At 39.4% G+C, this 19,488-nt stretch overlaps 2 protein-coding genes across 3 annotated transcripts; one reads left to right on the top strand and one right to left on the bottom strand.

The window, feature by feature from the left end:
- The first annotated feature begins 652 nt into the window (after positions 1-652).
- LOC111335486 (gelsolin, cytoplasmic) lies at positions 653-15,164 on the top strand. 2 transcript variants are annotated; one of them, XM_022941391.2, is made up of 27 exons: positions 653-867; positions 3,372-3,446; positions 3,602-3,667; positions 4,276-4,353; positions 4,642-4,694; positions 4,974-5,079; positions 5,418-5,528; positions 5,632-5,698; positions 5,937-6,072; positions 7,449-7,527; positions 7,800-7,898; positions 8,003-8,156; positions 8,408-8,511; positions 8,997-9,134; positions 9,743-9,829; positions 10,139-10,210; positions 10,380-10,493; positions 10,645-10,728; positions 11,091-11,152; positions 11,339-11,432; positions 12,031-12,123; positions 12,213-12,257; positions 12,729-12,794; positions 13,763-13,888; positions 14,136-14,219; positions 14,351-14,473; positions 14,816-15,164. In XM_022941391.2, the coding sequence occupies exons 1-27, from the start codon at positions 802-804 to the stop codon at positions 14,927-14,929; spliced, it is 2,496 nt and encodes an 831-aa protein (XP_022797126.2). In that variant the 5' UTR covers positions 653-801; the 3' UTR covers positions 14,930-15,164. The 2 variants fall into 2 exon arrangements, with proteins under 2 accessions (XP_022797126.2, XP_022797127.2); XM_022941392.2 differs by lacking the exon at positions 3,602-3,667.
- Positions 15,165-15,833: 669 nt separating this feature from the next.
- Positions 15,834-18,975, bottom strand: LOC111335487 (uncharacterized). Its single transcript, XM_022941393.2, is given in 5 exon segments — positions 15,834-16,097; positions 16,100-17,086; positions 17,436-17,751; positions 18,104-18,420; positions 18,670-18,975. Coding segments are annotated over 5 exon segments (1,935 nt in total). The 5' UTR covers positions 18,863-18,975; the 3' UTR covers positions 15,834-15,975.
- Positions 18,976-19,488: the final 513 nt, after the last annotated feature.

The following is a 19,488-nucleotide window of genomic DNA, read 5'->3' as shown; positions in this document are numbered from 1 at the left end:
TAGAATGTATCAAAACAGAAAAGAGCAATGGAAAAAATTTAAGAAAATATCTGTTTTTAAAAAGCGGTATTTTCTTCAGAAGTCGAAATTTAAAATTGATTTTTAAAACATTTTGTCATTATAATTGATGGTAGCACGCAACACAAGGAGATTCAATTTTTACAAAATCGTAATTAAACACTATTTAAATTTCAACTCTGGAAGCTTCTTGACAAGAGGATTGCCGCTAATTTAAAATTTAAAGATCATGAATATTCCAATTTCAGAACAGTCAGTGATGAAAGTTTATTATCTTTGAGCACTCATCGCTTCTCTCACTCGCATTCAATAAAGAGAGCAAAGTAAAAAAGAAATGTCAAATAAATTTCCGATCATAAATTGAAGTTTTAACACGTTCTGGGATAATAATAAAAAATGTACATATACATTAGCCATCGCGCTAACTAATTTATACCAAAACAAAAGGGTTAACTTAAGCCAAAATGTTGCGACACGTGTACTTTCGCGCTCCAATAAGAAACATCCCTTTCCCACCGTTATTGAATTTAAGATCTCTTCAAATACACAGCCATTCAAATTTATTTTCTGTCTGCGTGCGGTTGAACTGGATGTTGTAATCGTCGCTCAGACAACGGATTTACTCGAATTTAAAAGCAAGCATTCACAAACGTTTTTGCCGAAATTTTCAATGACACTTCAAGTTTTCGTCACGCTAATCCACTAACGGTTTCGAAGTTTAAGTTTTGTTATTCCATTTAATTTTTTTATCCTGTTGTTTTCATCCCGCAAATTGCATTTTCAATGGGAGTCGATGACGCTTTTCTTGAAGCTGGAAAGAAGCCTGGCTTGGAAATATGGAGAATAGAGGTTAGTCGTAGCTATCTTAACGTTCAGCCGCAAATGATTTATAAATACATTTTTTTTTTTTTTGCTTGTTAAAAGTCATTTCTAAGATACATAAATGGATCTGCTGTGAACGTAATTTTCCAAGCGGCTTTATGATAACAGCCAGCGAACTTTCGATTCAAATCCGCTCGAGTCTAAACATCATACGACAACTAGTATCAAGTGCTAAATTATTTTCGGAAGCGAAATAATCTCAGTGCCATCATGATATGTATTCTATTTATTCGTATTTTATAAAACAGCTTTTAGTTATTTAAAATGGCCATCAGGTCTGACCCTGACGCGCGAACAACGAACTGTAATTTTACGAGCTACTTCGTAATTTGAATCACAATTACCAGGAGATTCGTTTTCACGTGCTTACAGTGCGTTGATATATAAAAACGACGAGTGGCAAGTATTCTTTTTCACACTGGCTCTAGCTAGATTAAAAAATAGGATTGCCTCCAGGTTTTTCTTCCCAAAAAAACAATATCATGATGCCCGAAATAAGATTGTAGCCAAACAATAACAAAAGCTAATGACATTTTCTTTTTATGTGCTATTAGAAGCGGGTTCTTACAAAATCAGTACTCCAAAGATGAGCCGCTCAGGTTATGAAAAAATGCGCACAGGAAGTTTGTATATCAATTTGCACACGGCGCTGTTTGCATATTGCATTCAGAGTGTTGTTGTCGAGTAGTGGCTTTATCCTTACTTTAGTTGCCATGTATGAATGCTCAACAGGTGCTTGGACAAGAAGAGAGACTCGATATTCAGGTGTTAGGCACCAATGAACCACCTAGAGTTTGTTTATAATTCTAAAGACATAAAACGGGCTACCTTTAATGTGTGGAACATTAAATATTTATGATTCTCATTACAAAAGAGGAGTGTTTTTCCCAACATGTCACAAATGATAGTTAAGTTACACCTTTGAACTGTTTCGAAGAAGAGCGTTGATTTTTGCCAAAAGCTATCGATCACCCTCCCTGTTATTGGTGTTATTGGTTCAACACGGCAATAACCCCAAGCTTAACTTTATATGGCGATTAAAATTAAGAAGGAACCCTGGGAAATCCTGTGGCTCAGTCAAATACTCAGGCTCTACATTTTTCTTTGCTGCATCCTCTCGCATTGAGCGTTCTGGATCGGGAAAATAGTTATAAAACTGAAACGCGAACACCGCCCAAGAGGTTCTCTTTAAATTGATATATGCAGTCGGAAGTAACCTGTCTACGGTGAATCTCGAAGTTTCTCTTAACATCTAGCTCTTGTTTTCAACCTGTGAAAGATTAACAAATATAAAACAGAGCAAGTTACGGGCCTGTAGCTTCACCCAGACAATAAGGCATTACGAAGGGTGGACACCTGTAATTATAATTTTGTCGTGTCATTAAGATATTTGCATCCCCAAGCAACCTTTCCTAGAAATTTTGCGAGCTACCAAGGCGTGTTTATTTCTCATCCACAATATCAGTAAAAATGTCGATTAGATAAACGGCTTTTACGTGTGTTTGACATCATTTCTTATTTTGACTATAAACTTGAACAATTTAGAAATTTTATTGCTCTAAAACTGAGAGATGACGCTGTAAAGAGATTTATGAAGGCGTCCTCACTCGTGTTGTTCCCTTGCTCAGACTCCGGATCCAGACACGCGTATTTCACAATTTTACCCTCGTGTAGCCATGTAATAGGAAACGGCTGGAGAGTTCTCGAAATCGATATTTTATCGTACATTGTGTATAGAAACTTGTCCTGATGTCAACATAATTTCGAATGAGATTTCTAGAAAACGACAGATGCTGCGTTTCCAGAGCACCAAATATGCGTTATCATCGTCTGGTAAGAAAAATAAGTAAGCATGAGGGTGAAAAAGGAATATAATTCAAAATTTCTTGTAAATATCTCCTCACCAAGTACCCTGCTTTAGATTCTGGTATTTTTTCTTTAACTCCTGATCTATTTCAGTTGCCGCTTCTCCACTCCCCCTCCAACTGTTCCCATCTTATAGCACGTGAGGTAGCATGGTCAAAGTCAAACTTAGTTGACCGTTTGATCAAGTCTTGATCGTGAAACTACCATATGCGATAGTGGAAACGATATCGCTAGCTTCAAAAGGCCACTTTATGATTCTGTTTAACAAATGGTAAACACCACAGCGTACACTATTGAGTTATGGATGCACTTGGGAGGTTGCTAAGCACGAAAGAAGCGTAAGAGTCGCTCGAGGCGATAGCCGAGAGCGACTCTAGCTTCTTGAGTAATAACATAACATTGATACATTGTAGCTAAAGAGTTCCCTTTTATTTAACAAATCTTACGCGACCAGAAAAAACAAGCTCGCGCGGAAAAATAGTCTTTGCATTTGCTCACGTCAGCAGCGTACACCCATGGGCAAATGGGGGACGCTAAATTGACCAATCAGAGCGCGCGCTTTACTTTGGTTATGTTATATAATTATTTTGACCATTTTCTCATAGAAACTAAAAGTTGTTGCTCAAGGTACTGAAACCTACGGCACCTTCTATGGAGGGGACTCTTACATCTGTCTATCGGTGAGTTGAGACCCTGCGTTGGCTGATAAAAGTCTTCTCCGATCTGACTCAGCAATCAAGCTTCTCGTAATTTTCTTAATATACCGCCATTTTATTCAACTCCCTATAAGTTGATTTTTAACAGTTTCTTTTGTACTCATGTTTATTTTGTTTAGACCAGAAAAGTTGAATCTCATTTAGAATGGGATATACATTTCTGGCTCGGCACTAAAACATCTCAGGTATTTTGGTTTCATTTGTTATTTTGGTTTATGACAATTCACGCATCATTTTGTTTTCTAAACATTAAGGAACCGCTGAAACGTATACATATTCAGTCTTGGCTGACGAAAGAACAATGTTTTCAGTTTTTAAGGCTCAATTTTTTTTTATTACATTTCCTTTTATAATATTTTTTCATTCAAATATCGTTATCAAAGCTCTGAACAACGTTCGTTTTCATGGGGCCACCCCGTTCGTAGTTATCTACTCGAGTTCGCTGACTTGTTCAACGGTAGCTACGATCCGTATTTTTCTGCGGGAGATCACTCTGATACGTTCGCCTTTCAGCTTTTTCTTTTTTTTTTTTTTTTCATTTTTTCCTTAATTTCCTTGTTATTTCTGGATTAAATTTCTGCTGTATAACGCCATTATGAGCCTATTACACTACACTCCTAACCATACCACACAGAATTAATAACTTTACAAGCTCTACGTAAACTCTGATTATTGTTTGGAGTTACAATTCTATCCCAGCGTGTTTAGTCTCAGTTTCTCGCAACACGGGGCAGGTAAATCGTGCGAGAAAAGCGCGGTTCCTGAGACCTGTTTTTTTTTTATATACATACAGGACGAGCAAGGTGTTGCAGCTTATAAAACAGTAGAACTAGATGATCATCTGGGGGGCGGCCCAGTACAATACAGAGAGGTACAGAAACCTTGATATCAACACTCAGTGTAGTCAGTGTTGCGTATAAATTCATTTTTGTTCGAGAGGTACTGAAAGTGTCTGTCACGGAGGCCGCGTCCACATACATAGTCTGAGCTTAGGAATTGTCAGATCGGAAGAGGTCAAGCTGGTCTTCCGCGGATTTACGATTATAAGCCAACTTAGTAAAGTTTAAATTTCAATGTTGCATCTTTTCACGAAAGCTGTGTTTTTAACATTTGTGTAAACCGTAAGGCTAAATCATTTTCGTTCTGATTACCTCTAAAGGTTCAAGATCATGAATCAAGAAAATTTCTATCCTATTTTCCCAAGGGTATAAGGTAAGTTTACGATTGACCTGTCATCGAGGCAAACCCCAAAGCATTAGTTCTTTCCCTTTTAAGAAACAGTGCTTCATCAAAGGATGTTTGGAGTTCACAAAGGTATTAACAATTTTAAGTACCTAGCTAGGCCTCTGCCTCTCTAAGGAACTGCCGGCTCTGCCGACCACAATTAAGTCACGTGCATGAAAATTGCCTAAGTTTAAAGTTTCGAAGGAGAGTGAGGTTGGAAGCATGGTGACGTCACGCTGAATGACAGGCTCTCTTCTTGACTGACAGATACCTGGAAGGAGGTGTAGATTCTGGTTTCAGGAAAGTACAGCGCGGTGTGTACGAGAAAAGACTCTTTCAGATCAAGGGAAAGAGAAACGTGCGAGTGTCACAGGTCAGGGATAGAAATGTCTTTGTTTCCACCCAATTTAACCCCTTTTATTGTTGGTTATCCCTGCTGGGTTTTCTAAGTGTGATTGTGCATGCGAAGCCCTATCAACATGAATATTTGGTTAACTGTAGACGTAGACAAAGGTTATCATAGCAATTAAAAGGGAAAGTCTAGAAAAAAGATTATTTTGGTGATCACTCGTTGAACTAAGAGAGAAGTAAATTGTTTTTTCGTCACGTTATTTAGTCATAGCCTTAAAGAGTCATTTCTGTGTCGTTAACGTCTTTTCCGGAGATGGATCTTAAAATAAATGTCTCTGTTGTTTACATTTTAAAACGTAGGTGGAGATGCATTACACGTCATTAAATAAAGGAGATGTTTTTATTCTGGATGAAGGGATGACCATTCACTGCTGGAACGGATCACAATGCAGCAGAACAGAACGAATGAAGGTCACAATAGGAACAACCATTTTTTGTGCGTTCATGAAACTCACCTTCTTTGTTTTCATGCTGAATAATTAATAACCGCTAAATATTCATTTGCTTTTGTAAGGGAATTGAAGTAGCCAGACGCATAAGAGATGAGGAGAGAGGAGGAAAAGCCAAGCTTGTCATTATCGGTAAAATGCTAAAATGCACCACGCCTCCAGTTTTAATCAAATTGTATAAATCGTTAGTTATGTCGCCTCCAGAAAACGACGTCTTCAATTTGTGCTCATTTTTGTTGGAGAAGAACGTGAGGCCAACAAAAAGCCTAATATTTCTAACCTGAGCTTATGGCAATGTTCACAGGAGACATTGATATTTCAAACCTCCTGTAAGGGTATTTTTAACTGGTTTTACGCTCTGATTTCCCAGATGAAAACAAAGATCACCGGGACGAAAACAACTTTTTCCAAGCCCTCGGGTCACGTGGTGAAATAAAAGAAGCTTCTGAAGGAGGCGATGACGTAGCGTTTGAGAAGAACAGTCAGACAAGTGTCACATTGTACAGGTATCCTACCTTAAAACTTTTATTTCGATGATTTAAAAACAAGTTCGGATGAGGTGTCAAAAAACCTCTAAGCCAAGGAAGCGTACTAGCCCAACAGACTCAAATGGATTTGATAACATCTGAAAACAAGTAAGGCAAACTGACTCAAGCGCGGGAAAACACGGATGACGAAGTCTAGGGTCTAACTCTGATTGGCTGATAGGGTGGCGTGAATTCATCATCATCATCATCATCATCATCAATCCTTTTCATGCCTCGTGGCACATAGGGCCTTCGCAGAGCTTTTCCACTCCTCTCAATTGGTTGCTGCGGTCCGCACCCCCTCCCATGACCTCCAGTCTGCCTCTTGCCTTTCTTTCTCTACTGTACGTCTCCAAGTGGTTTTCGGTCTTCCCCTTCTCCTTTTACCCTCTGGCGCTCAGCTCATAGCAACACTGCAATCATCATTACGGTCTTTCTTAAGCATATGACCAATCATTTTCCATCTACGAGACATCACCTCCGCACTCAGTGGCTTCATGCCTGCCCTTTCCAGTAGCTCTTTGGTGCTGACATGGTCTTGCCATCGGATTCCGAGGATCCTTCGTAGGCACCTATTATGGGATACATTCATTGCTTTATCATCTCCTTTCTTCATCTTCCATGTCTCAGATCCATAGAGTAACACTGGCACTACTAGAGTTTTATACAGCCTCAGTTTTGTTTTCCTCAAGATGTTATTAGAGATCCAGATCTTCTTTAATTTCTTAAAGACACCTCTGGCTTTTGATAACCTGTTCTTCAAGTCCTTTATACCACCACCCTCTGTACAAACTTTGGCCCCCAAGTACACGAACTCATCGACATCTTCAATATCCTGTCTATTGATTATGATCTTTTCTTGGTTCTTTGCATTGATCCTCATGGCTTTTGTCTCTTCTTTGTTGATTTTGAGTCCCACCCATTCATCCAGCCTTGTTGTTTTATCCTGAATCTGCTGCTTGGTAGACGAGAGCAGGACTATATCGTCCGCAAAGTCCAAGTCGTCCAGTTTTGAAGTAAACTTTCATCTAATATCATTTTCACCACTACCAACTGCTCTTCGCATTACCCAATCCAGAACAATCAAGAACAAAAATCCCGACATATTACATCCTTGTTTTACACCAGTTTTAGTGTCAAACCACTCACATGTTTCCCCCTGGTCTTCTACAGCACACTTGAAGTCGTCATAAAATACGCTTACCACTTTCACGATCTTCTCCGGAATTCCATACTTGGCCACTATTACCCACAGAAGCAAAGACGAAATCACAAAGCGCAGATACGAAATACAAATTTAATCCTGGATTATTTTAACTACACTCAATTGAAATATTAACCATGTTTCTTTGCAGGGTTTCTGATGAACGCGGAACACTGGAGATGTCAACGGTCAATGAAATGCCTCTCAAAAAAGAACATCTCGACCCAAACGTGAGTCTGAATAGGGTTGCATGGACGACCCGTTTTCATTCTGTATGTTTTAAAAAAATAGAATCACAGCAGCTTTTGACGACATTCCTTTACAAGGCTTCTCCCCTCACACGATTAGATTTCACGATCAACTGCCTTTCCTCAACTAAAAACATTCATTATATTTGCGAGCTATTCAACTTGATAGCTTAATTTCTCTTGAGTTAAATTTCTGTTGCTTAGTTCTTACGCTAAACTGCTCTTCAGTTTTCCACATCCGATATTTTCTCCAGGATTGCTTCATCCTGGACTGCGGCAGTAGCGGAATATTCGTGTGGATCGGGAAGAAATGTACAGATGACGAAAAGAAGGGAGGGATGAAATTTGGAATGGTAATATCATGCACACTCAATTCATGTTACAAATTTTTATTTGCTGTTGTTCAGTTGGACTGTGAAGCTGTGGCCGCTTTGTAACCGCCTCTTCTCTTTAATAGGATTTTATCAGCAAGAAGGGCTATCCCCAGTGGACACAGGTAACCCGTGTGGTGGAGGGTGGGGAGACACCGATCTTTAAACAGTTTTTTTCAGGATGGAGGGATGAGGGCGAACAAGTGGGACTGGGAAAGGTGTTCAGACAAGGATCCTTGGGTAAGTTTGCCTGTTAAACTGGTTAAACAGGATAGATTAAAAACTTAACCGAATATCAAAATTTGAAACTTCTTCCAAGTTTGAAAAATCTTACAATTAACTGACACATTTGTGAGAATAGATGAAAAACGTTAACAGGTGCCTGATTTTTTTTTCGTTCAAAGAACATTTCTCCAGAACATTGTGTGCAAAGCAGAAGACAGTATTATGACAGTTTTTTTCTAACGCAAACTGCTCACTTTATCTCTCAGCCAAACAGAGCAATGACAAGTTTGACGCTTCACAGCTGCATGACAGAGAAAGACCGAAACACAAAACGGAAATCCTTCCTGATGATGCAACAGGAGATGTAGAGGTGCGATGAAGACATTAATTAACTTGATTCATTTTGTTTGATTGATTTTTGTGTAACATGTGCCGCGTTGGTGTGTCTGCCGATTTCAAATGAATAATGGCTGATAGTTTCTAAAGAAACTGTTTGGGGCTGCGTCGGTGGGGGTAACGAAATAATTTGAATATATCAACAAAGTTGAAATGGTAAATTGGCCACCGTTATGATTATAAAAGCTGACATTTGGAGCGTTAGCCCTTCGTCATTCGCTCCGATGAAGGGCTAACGCTCGAAACGTCAGCTTTTATAATCGTAACGGTGGCCAATTTACCATTTCAACTTTGTTGATATATTCAAATTATTCTGCTGATTTCAGTTTAAAACATAACTTGAGTCTAATATTGATTCTTCACATGTTGATACTTTGAGGTAAAGAATTTAACTGGTCACACAAAAAAATGCTCCAGTTAATAATGGTCCACTATCAATCCACTTACCCTTTTTTCCAGATCTGGCGTGTTGAAGACCGTGACCTGGTTTCCTGGGAGCCTAACTTGCACGGAGTATTCTTCAGCGGCGATTCTTACGTTATCAAATATAGCTTCACTGCTAACTGGAGGAGGCAAATAATAATCTATTTTTGGCAGGTATCAATCAAATCTAAATTGAATATGTATTGGTGTGTTTTTTTTTATGGCATCCTAGAAATTAGGTTAAGAGTTGACAGCCAATCGGTTCACAGCGGAATTTAAATGTAGTGAAAGTGTGAAATTGAAAGAGAATGATTCGATACCTTAATAGCAGCATAGGCTGAATTGCTAAGGTCTAAAGTGTTACTAAGGTTGAGATCGGACGTCAGCAGTATCAGGCGCCTCTGGCAGTCGCTTTAGACCGTGTAACGACCTCACCTTTTCCCCCCACACATCCCACCCCAGGGGAAGATATCCATCACATAGTAATCTCGTGCGTGGGAATTAACGTCTCCTACCCCTAACCCTGCAGGAGACGGGACCTCCATTTATTTGTCCTTATCTGAGAAGACTAGAATATCTATCCATTTCATTGATGTTATAGAACGGTAGCAAATTCTCCTCAGTTATTTTAAGACCATGAGTATTGGTCCGGCCGGGACTCGAACCCTCAACCTCCTGCACATGACAATCCGGGCTCTAACCAATTGAGCTAACCAGCAGGCAGTTAACATACTGTTAAAGGCAGAAACCAACAAGAGTTTTTCTCAACTGTCTTCTGCCAGGGAGCGAGAAGCAGCCTAGATGAGAGAGCAGCATCAGCCATGTTAGCTGATCAAATGGACAAAAATCTCGGTGGAATAGCAACACAGGTAATACCGGGATGATAATTTTTTTTTTTTAAGAAGAGCCCAGTTATGAGGTTCTGGACTACTTACCTTCACGAGGTAAGCACCCATTTAAACAAAAGAAAGCGTTTTCATATGAAAATAGTTCGATTCCCACCAGGTATTTCCGCAATTTTTATTGTCTTTGGTCATGTAAAATCTGTCCAGTATGAAACAGTCACTTCAAGCCCTTGGTAAGAAAACTTGAGCTTTAAGTCGAAGTGAGGAACAGTAGGGAGGAGGCAGGAATCGCAGATACGACAGATACCAAAACTTTTGGCTTGTTGCTTTTAGATCAGAGTTGTCCAGAATAAAGAACCGGAACACTTTTTGAGAATGTTTCGTGGACGCTTCATTATTCTGGAGGTTGGTATTCGTCGAGATACTGTGGACTTCTGGTAAATTTATGCATAATATCATTTCGCCGAGATTGTTTCATCGATCTTAATGTTGTAATTTACTTTACCTATCGTCTCTCGAAGTGAACTATAAACTGGTGTTAGTGATCGTTTATTTTCTCGCACATGATTTCTAGGGCGGCAAAGGAGCAGGTTACCGCGCTGGGTCAGAGGAGGATACGTACGACAGTGAAGGCAAAAGAATGTTTCACGTTCGTGGTTCGTCGGACATGAACGCCAAGGCGATGCAGGTTTATGCTTTAGTGGAGTGATTCGTAAGATCTGTCAGCAGGTGTGGCTTACGGGTATTCCTGTGGCCAGTTTATTTTAAATCTTACTATCTCCTTTCTGTCAATTTAAATGCTTTACTGTAAAATTTATCGTGTTCGTTGGTATCTACAGGTGCCTCGGAGAGCAGCTTCGTTAAATTCTGGAGACATGTTTGTATTGGAGACTCCATACATAGCCTATTTGTGGAGAGGAAAGGTGATAACTTACATTTGTTACATCTACTGTCTCCAGGAGACCGTCTTACAGTCTAATAGTTATCATTTCGATTAACACCACCGTAACTGATAGCAAGCTTCAAGGCTGAATAATATTTTCCCCGTTTACTCCTATGAAAAAAGTTAAAAAATCACTCGCCCGCGGACATCAAAATATTGACCTGACATCAAAATATGTAGTCACATCTCTTTAAACTAATAAGCTGAAATAGCCCCGACACTTAATTTGACTGGTCGAATACAGTTCTTCTTTGGAATACCCTAATCTCAGACGATCTGACTACACCGTCATATAAAAAACATCATATGTCAATTTTCTGTTTTGGTTGACTTATTTAACAGGGGGCATGTGCAGCCGAAAGGAGAAATGCAAGACAGCTTATTGATTACTTGATGGTTGGCAGGTGAGAAAACTAATTGGCTGTTAAGCTCGACATTTGATAGGCTGGAAGAAGAAGCCATTCAGGATTGAAAAGTAGTGACTGTTTCGCTTCCTTTCTTACCTTTTTCGCGGCCCGATATTCTAAAGAATACGATACTTTAAGTTTTTCGGGTCCTATTCTAGATTTAGCTTTTGTTTCTATCTTTAGAGAGGTAGAGCCCATTCGGGAAGGGAAAGAACCGAAGGCATTCTGGGAAGCTATTGGGGGATATGAAGATTACGCAACAGGAAAACGTATGGAGGTAACAGAAATTTATCAACAGTGTAAAGGCATTTTTCTTATACCTCTTCTTGGGTGTAGTACTTTTAGGTAGCAGTGGAATGTTACATGATTTGTTTGTTTATAATGGTAATTGAACTGAGTGGAGTGCAATTTGGGTTGAAATCATACGCGTGATTTCAAAATTTAACAGGCGCGCAGTGCGAGTTCGATTTGAAATCACAAGTATGATACCAGGCCAAAATTGCGCGACACGAAGTTCAATTACCACTTTATTACATCCATTTTGAAATCGCCCAAATACAGGACTTGGTCAATTCAAATATTTTATTGATGCAGTATTGAGCCGGTTTCTAAATAAAAAGCGGAACCGAAAACGCTTTAACATCTTATTTTGTATGCAAAACAGAAAGACTTTGACGTCATGTGTCAAAAACTAAGTGAAGCGTAAAATAATGCGATTTAGAGCAAAAAATGGTGCGACTCGTGAATAAATCGCACCAATTAGAGCCAATCAGATTACAGGGACCACCAGTGATTTCAAAATGGATGTAATAAAAAACAATATACTGCAGGCCAAAACTCAGCTGATTTAATTTTTTTTGCCTAATTCTTTTCAGGAAGAGAAACCCAGCTACCCACCGCGTTTATTTCAGTGTTCCAACGCCTCTGGAGCATTCAGAGTGGAAGAAATATTTGAATTTTGTCAAGAGGTTAAAGAAACCTTTCCATGAGTTTAGAACTCGTTCCAGTTTGTCTCGTGCGAGTTTTGCAATTGTTAATTATTAAATCATTCTTGTAGGACCTGGTTGAGGATGACGTCATGTTCCTAGACACGTATGATGAGGTACAATCAACTTTTATTATCCTTATGAAAATTATAATTATTTATCTGAGGAGCGTTGTTCTCTTGTGGAGACGTTGCGGTTGGAATTGAAATTGAGCGGTCAGAGTTTTGATCCGAAGCCGAGGTTACTGATGGTACTTATTTTTCCTCATTTTTTTTTTTTTTTTATTCATTCATTTTTGGGAGGGGGTGGGGGTGGGGGAACGACGGACTTATTTAACCCCCTTCCTCCCCCGCCTGTACTTTTCCAACTCTCTATCGAGGGAAAACAGTTCAGCGAATACCACGTGATGTCCTCGACTAAGATGGGAAGAGACGATGTAGGCATTGGTCTGTGGCAGGTTCACCATTGAATAGAAAAATAAATAAAGAAAGAAAATCATTAACTGACGCTGATTGATTAAAAATATAATTTATGATTTGAGTTCAGACAGGATGGAAGTATTCAATGCAGTTCTTCCCTTTCTTCAGGTGTTTGTGTGGATAGGAGAAGGAGCAAACGAAGTTGAAAAAGCTGAAGCTGTCACCGTAGCTATGGTAACATATAATGGCTTGATCCTTGCTGTCAAAAACAATCTTGAAGATTACAGAAAATGCGAAATGTTCTCCATAATCGATGTATAAATTATAATTTGTCATCATTATCGTTTCACAGTGTGGTCGCGATCTTAATCTTAATTGATTTGTGATCATGAATATGATCCCGTGCTCCTGACTTTAAAGGTCTTCATTATCATTATCGTTACAAACATAATTTCAGGGGAGCAACTATAAAAAAGAAAGATGGCAAAATTTGAGCTAGGTTAGGAAACGAGGATATAATTATTCGTCTTGTCGCGAACGTGGAATAAAGATACAACTCTGTATTCCTGTGAAGAATCGAACCACAGACCCTCGGATTCGCCGCCCTAAATCTCTACCACCGCGTCACGGAGAATTCTATCGTGAGCTGGGCCATTACAAGGTTAATCAAAACTGTAACAAAAATTATCGAATGTGATTAGTTATCACCAGCCCGGTCTGAGCACTAACAGGACATTTGTCTCTTCATGTCGAACGAAGTTGTGCACGCGCATTTGTCGCACATCTCGCGGAGTTAATGTTTTTTTTTTTTTTTTTTTTCTATGAAAACGAACAAACAATGTCTAACTTCTTTCTCAAATTTTGTCACAGTTCTTATTGACTGGTGACAGGACTTACTCGTGATTAACAAATCGGACTCCTACTAAGCGGTCGCCCGAATTTGTTAATAGACTTCACTCGGTCCTATTACCATGAATAATATCAGACACTCGTCCTACCTACTGCTACAATAACAAAGATGCCTAATCTTTAAGGTCGGTAATTTTCGTGACCTTAATTGTCTTTATTCTTCCGATCTTTTATTCCACGAAAGGTTGCTATGTACTTTGTCAGGGATATTTTAAAGAATTTCCCCCCTTGCTAATCGAATACCATCGCAAACTGTAGAAAAGGAAAGTAGAATAATATTTTTTCTTTTAAAGGATTACGTAAGATCGGATCCGTCTGGACGGACATTGGAGGATACAATAATCATTCAAGTGAAACAAGGATACGAACCTCTGAATTTCACTGGTCACTTTCAGGCCTGGGACCGAGACAAATGGAGCGTAAGTTTAAATCTAACTGTTTACCTCGTTTTCAAAATCTTGACTCCTTCGACTTACCGGTTTGATGGCAGAGTCGAGAAGAAAACATGTGAACGTTAGCTCATGGGAATTACATTTAAGAATTTTAAATCTTGGTCTAATTTGCCAGAAACTAGACAGTCTTCGTCGTACAAGAAACACTAATCAACCAAAACATTTCTTTGAAACTGCTGCTTTTAATTCACCTGTTCTAATTGTCTACTTTCAGAAAGGAAAGACCTACGAAGAATTAAAGAAAGAAATGGGAGAGGATGGTATCAGAAAAGTCTCCGAAATACGAATTACTCCTCAGGTCTGTGAGAAATGACAACATTTCACAAAGCTTCCTTCTTTCGCCTCTTTCCAAAAGAGGTTTATTTACTTGTTTCCCTCTTTAGAAAACGCATGTAAAACACTGTGCAAATTTTGAATTGTTGTATGTAGAGTGTGAAAACCATGAATAACCACAACCACAGTGACGTCACCGACGGTGGTACATTTAGCTACGAAGCTCTGGCCAAGCCATATCATCTCCTGCCAGCAGGCATCGATAAAACAAGGAGAGAGGTACATTATTTTTTTATTCCCTTGGATAAAACAAAAACAGAACACTTGAGCAGAGTCGATTTTTAGACGTGGACGTCGACCGAAAGAAGAATAAAACTAATTCTGCCGCGCTTTGACGTGAATGAATCGACTTAAGCAATTTAAACCAAATTCTGCTGACCAAAAGGTGTAGTGAGCACTATGAATGAGAACTTTTAATTTCTGGTTGCTGCCCACGTCTCAAAAATGTTTGTGCCTAAGCTCCCTAAGAGTTGCGCCACCTGCCACAGGATAAATTCTCTTCAAGAAAAAGGTATCTCTCATGACTTAAGCGTAATATCGTCATAATTTCTCCTATTGCAGCACTACCTGTCAAATGAAGAGTTCTTCTCGGTATTTGATATGGAGAGGACAGAGTTTGATTCTCTACCTAGATGGAAACAGGTGCAGCTAAAGAAAGAAAAAGGATTGTTTTGATATCAGATGTTATTGTGTTAGTTATCTAGAAAATAACTTGACAGGCATTCTTTTCGTTATTATCAATAAGAGATGGTCTTGTGTCTGAGTGGTACAAATCGAATAAGTCAAAGAATACGTGAAGACGGTTTTATGGAATTGTTCACGCCACTTTGTTAAATGCATTTTCACAATCATGGAGCATTAAAAAAAAGGGAAGTTCCCATATTTTGTATGTCAATGAACAATGAGAAAACGCTGTTTCTTTTTCTTTATAGGCGTTTACTTAGTAGGATTACCCTCTTAAACCATTTATGGTTTTATGGATCATTTTTCATAAGAGTAACTATAAGTCTTTGTTTTGTCAACTACATAAGTCTCAAAATATCCTAGTTATACATGTATTTTAAAGTTCAACCACAAAAGGAGTCAGACAACGGTAAGAAAAAGAATCAAGTGTCAAGTAAAATTTTTATTTCAGGAACCGCGGTTTTATTCATTTACTGCAGGAGCGTTGAACACCAAAGTTTATAAACTACAGTAGCTATATCGTGGAGTAGAAAAAACGTGTTTATTACGGACCGAATGAGCTTGAACAACTTGAACAATAGAATACCCAAGTTTGCTTTAGACCAAAACTTGTTTCCCTTATCGAAGAATAACTATATCAGCTCCCGCCATCGCTTTTTTAGTTTATATTTAGTTTTCTTAATAATTTTTAGCAGATTCTGAAGGATGATTAAGCCGGATAAACTACAGCTTCGTTATAATAAATTTGAGTGATTTTCATGACAGTTGTAAGCGTCTCGTTGCTCTGTGCGACTTTTCTGAAAAATACGGGAGTAGCAAATTAACATCGGTTTGCGTATACTTAAAAACTGGATGAAAAGCAAAAGCAGTCGAGGAGTGATTTTCGCAGCATCACTCAGTTTATTTGCTTCTTCTTATTGGCTTTATCTTTTTGTTTTCCAAAGCGAGTAACCCTTAATCACAATGCTGAAGTCTTCGCACCAGGTTTATCATCTGTGCTGCATAATACATAGCATATAATGGAAAAGAAAGAATTTTCATGAGTTATAACATCTTAATTTTCCAAGCGTGTAGTATCCTTTCTCGACCCCGTCACCCGTATCTCCAAACCTCAGCTCAGACACCGGAAGAGTTGACTTATCTGCCAAAAGCCCGCTGTACAGTTACATGGCTTAGATGATAATGCGCAAGTCCTGCTCACTCCGCATGCGCACTTACCACTTCCCGGCGAGGCCCCTCCCCAGTAGTTCATTGGGACACCGTCACGTGACATCCAACAGCCAAAGTCCTGCGCGTCACCATGAAACAAAACCGAGTCGTAGCACTCATATTTTATGAACTGTTCACAATTTGTAGAAGCTGCAATTAAACCGACCAGTTGTTGTTTACTGTAGCCAGTGTACCTTATTTTCCGCTGATAAGTTCCCGGACTTTCGAAGCCACTAACCAAACTTCGCGCTTCGCTGTCGTGACCAATGACTGTCACGCCAACCCCATTTTTGTCACGCATGTCGCAGTGAACAGCAAATGGCTTTAAACCTTTTGGGCCTATGAAGTATGTCCTGCTCTCGGAAAATCCAGCTCGTTTTATTTCACTACAGGAACTCAGGGAAAAAATGTTAACACCTACATGAGAGTTCAGAGAAGCCACAAGATTTCTTGCAGTACAAATATAAGTACCTTGATCAGCTTGAGATGCTTTATCAAGAACCAGTGAGCCATTTTCGAGAGTACGATGTCTTGCTGCTAGCTGAAGTCCGTTTGATCGTGACCACGTAATAACTACAGGAAAGTTTCCACTGTCAGCTTGACAGTACAGAGTAAGCGATTCACCAAATAAAATTCTGATATTTTTAGGGGGGTGTACTGTAAAATGAGGCTTAGGAACCACCACGACACTACCCGTGACGGTCTTGAAATTGATCAGGTTTTCTGCCCTGCATGAGTAAGTACCGGAGTCCGAGATTTTTAAGGATTTTAACATGAATGCAGCACCGTTGACAATGAGCCGCTTGGTGTCTAAAGTTGAACCCAGTCTCTCCCAACTTATCCTCGGTTTGGGGTGACCTGTCGCTGCGCATGTCAACCTTAGATCTGAACCTTCTTCTACTGCCATGGACTTAGGTCCCTGGGTAATTATCACTGGAACTACAAATCAGATTGAAATAGTGAGTGACTAAGGATGTTCAAGTCAAATAGGATTTCAATCTTTTATTTATTAGATATGGCCCTATCCCCCGATTCCCTCAAAATTCTCTGTAATATTCTTCTGATTCCCCCCTCTTTGGAATTTGACTGGCAGTCAATTTTCTATTTATACTTTGTTGGCGACGACTGATCCCCCCTCGGCCTCCCCCTGATAATCATGTAATCCCCCAAAATTTTCCATCCCTCTCCTTCCAGACGATAAATAAGGACTGGTCTCTTAACGAACTGCAACCCAAACTGGTTAACCCAAATACCTTTTAAGGGGGACACGCCTTACTTTGTCACGTACCTTGTACTGTCAGGTTGGCGGACACACTGTCATTTCCCAAGACACTGCTGGCTAAACACGTGTATGTCCCGTGATCAGAATAAGTCACATTCCTTAACAACAGCATGTTATCAGGTTGAATGCTATGACTTTCATAGATGATAAGAGAGCTTCCGCCTCGATTCCAGGTTATGATAGGCATGGGAAGTCCTTCTGCCTTGCATCTGAACGAGGCTGAACTGTGCTCACGGACGGTTAAAGAGGTCGGAGACGATGTTATCTTGGGAGGAAATACTGACTGGCCTGTGTCACCTATGGAAAGAAAGCAATTGGTATGCTTTCCCTGTCAGTCACCCCCTCTTCTCTAAAGTACTAAATAATAAGTGCTCAAGTGCAGTTCAGCCATTTGTTTGCCATTTTGTGGAAAACTCTTAGCGGAACAAGTGAAAGCTGGAGCGAAGACAGATTTTTCTTTTGGAATCTGTTTCTACCCAGGACAATAAGGATTTACCCCTTAACGACGTATTTGTAACGAATAATGGTTAGGAAAAATATGAAGAGGGAAAAACTAGAGGTAAGAATGTCATAGTCGAGCCAGGCTACTGATGAAAATAATTATAAGATAAAGCAACCATCAATTCTTTGGAGCCAAATTAAACTACTCTACTTGTATTGCAAGAAAGTTCTACCTTTTTCCCCTTGTTCCCATGCTTTCCCGCTTCGCCTTTCTCTCCCCTAAGTCCAGTCGGTCCACGTTTACCACGGTAACCTTAACTGGCCTTATTTCCTTTATCACCTGGTCTTCCTATTGGTCCATGTATTCCCATGTCACCTTTGGGCCCTTACAAACAGAGTTGCTCGTCTCGCGCGCAGATTGTCTTCATCATGGCTGAGAACACGTGTCTGATTTGAGTGGTGATCTCATTTTCAACTGAAACGTTTTTGGACGAAGAAACGCTTCTTCGGTAACGTAGAACATGATCTGTCAGCAAATCCAAACTCACATCTGAAATACGCGTTGAAATCAAGAATATTATGAAACTTGAAGTATCTTTTATAACCGACATTCACTTTCTCTGTTTGTACAATTCCAATCCGCGTCCGCATATATTTTGTCACTGCGTCACATTTACGTTTTGTCTCGTCAGACTAAGGCCTATCGATTGGTATCTTAAAGGGCATCTTGATCATTGATCTACGCAAAATGTAGTCGCACTTTTTTGTTTTCAATCTGAAAACAGTCACATGTCCCTACCTTTGTTTCTATTCGTATCAAGGTTCGTCCTCAAGCCATCAAGGTTCGTTTCTATGGATAAAACGCGGGACTCGAGAGCTAAGTAACGTGACTGGTTTCTTATTATGATAATACAGAGCAAAATAAAATACAACACAGATAGTGCTCGGCTCACGAAAGAAGAAAAATTCGACGTTATTGACTTGTCGGCCATCTTAGCACAATCCTAATATTTAAAATGGAGCCAGCTTAGAAGACTTATTGGACGCGGAAATAGATACATCTGATCACGTTCAGACAAAGGGGAGGATTAACTTGAGACGAAATAATGACAAGTGATTATCGCACCGTCACGCATGGCCTAAAAAGAGTGAGCAATCATGTGGACGCTGTATGATATGTTATAGAATACAAATAAAACATATTATAGTATAATACTATTGAATAAAAACCGTTTACAATTTGTAACATATTTTTATTTTCCAAGTGCGTCAGGCACGAGGAAGTGAATGCATCTGATCACGCAAAGAAACGGTTAAGACAAACAGGAAGTTAAAAATTGGGCACTAGAAGGAAACCATTGCTGTAATGATCACCTCGCTACGTACCCTTACCGATACACAGAACAATTAAAGTTATAAGCTCCCATCGGGGGTAAAAACCTACATGAAAGGGGCGGGAATGCTTATCTTAGGGTCAAAATCCCTAATTTTGGAGTCGCGACGTCAATAGTTTCAGCACATTTTTAGAATGTAAACGAAGAGATTCTTAACACATTGCAGAAACTTAAGTTCTATATATAGATTTATATAAATTTACAGAAATTCATTTATATAGATT

The sequence above is a fragment of the Stylophora pistillata genome, chromosome 9 (genome assembly GCF_964205215.1).
Source record: "Stylophora pistillata chromosome 9, jaStyPist1.2, whole genome shotgun sequence".
In the NCBI taxonomy this organism is placed as follows: Eukaryota; Metazoa; Cnidaria; class Anthozoa; order Scleractinia; family Pocilloporidae; genus Stylophora; species Stylophora pistillata.
Note: the sequence above shows the minus strand (reverse complement) of the source record. Positions and strands in the feature narration are given on the sequence as shown.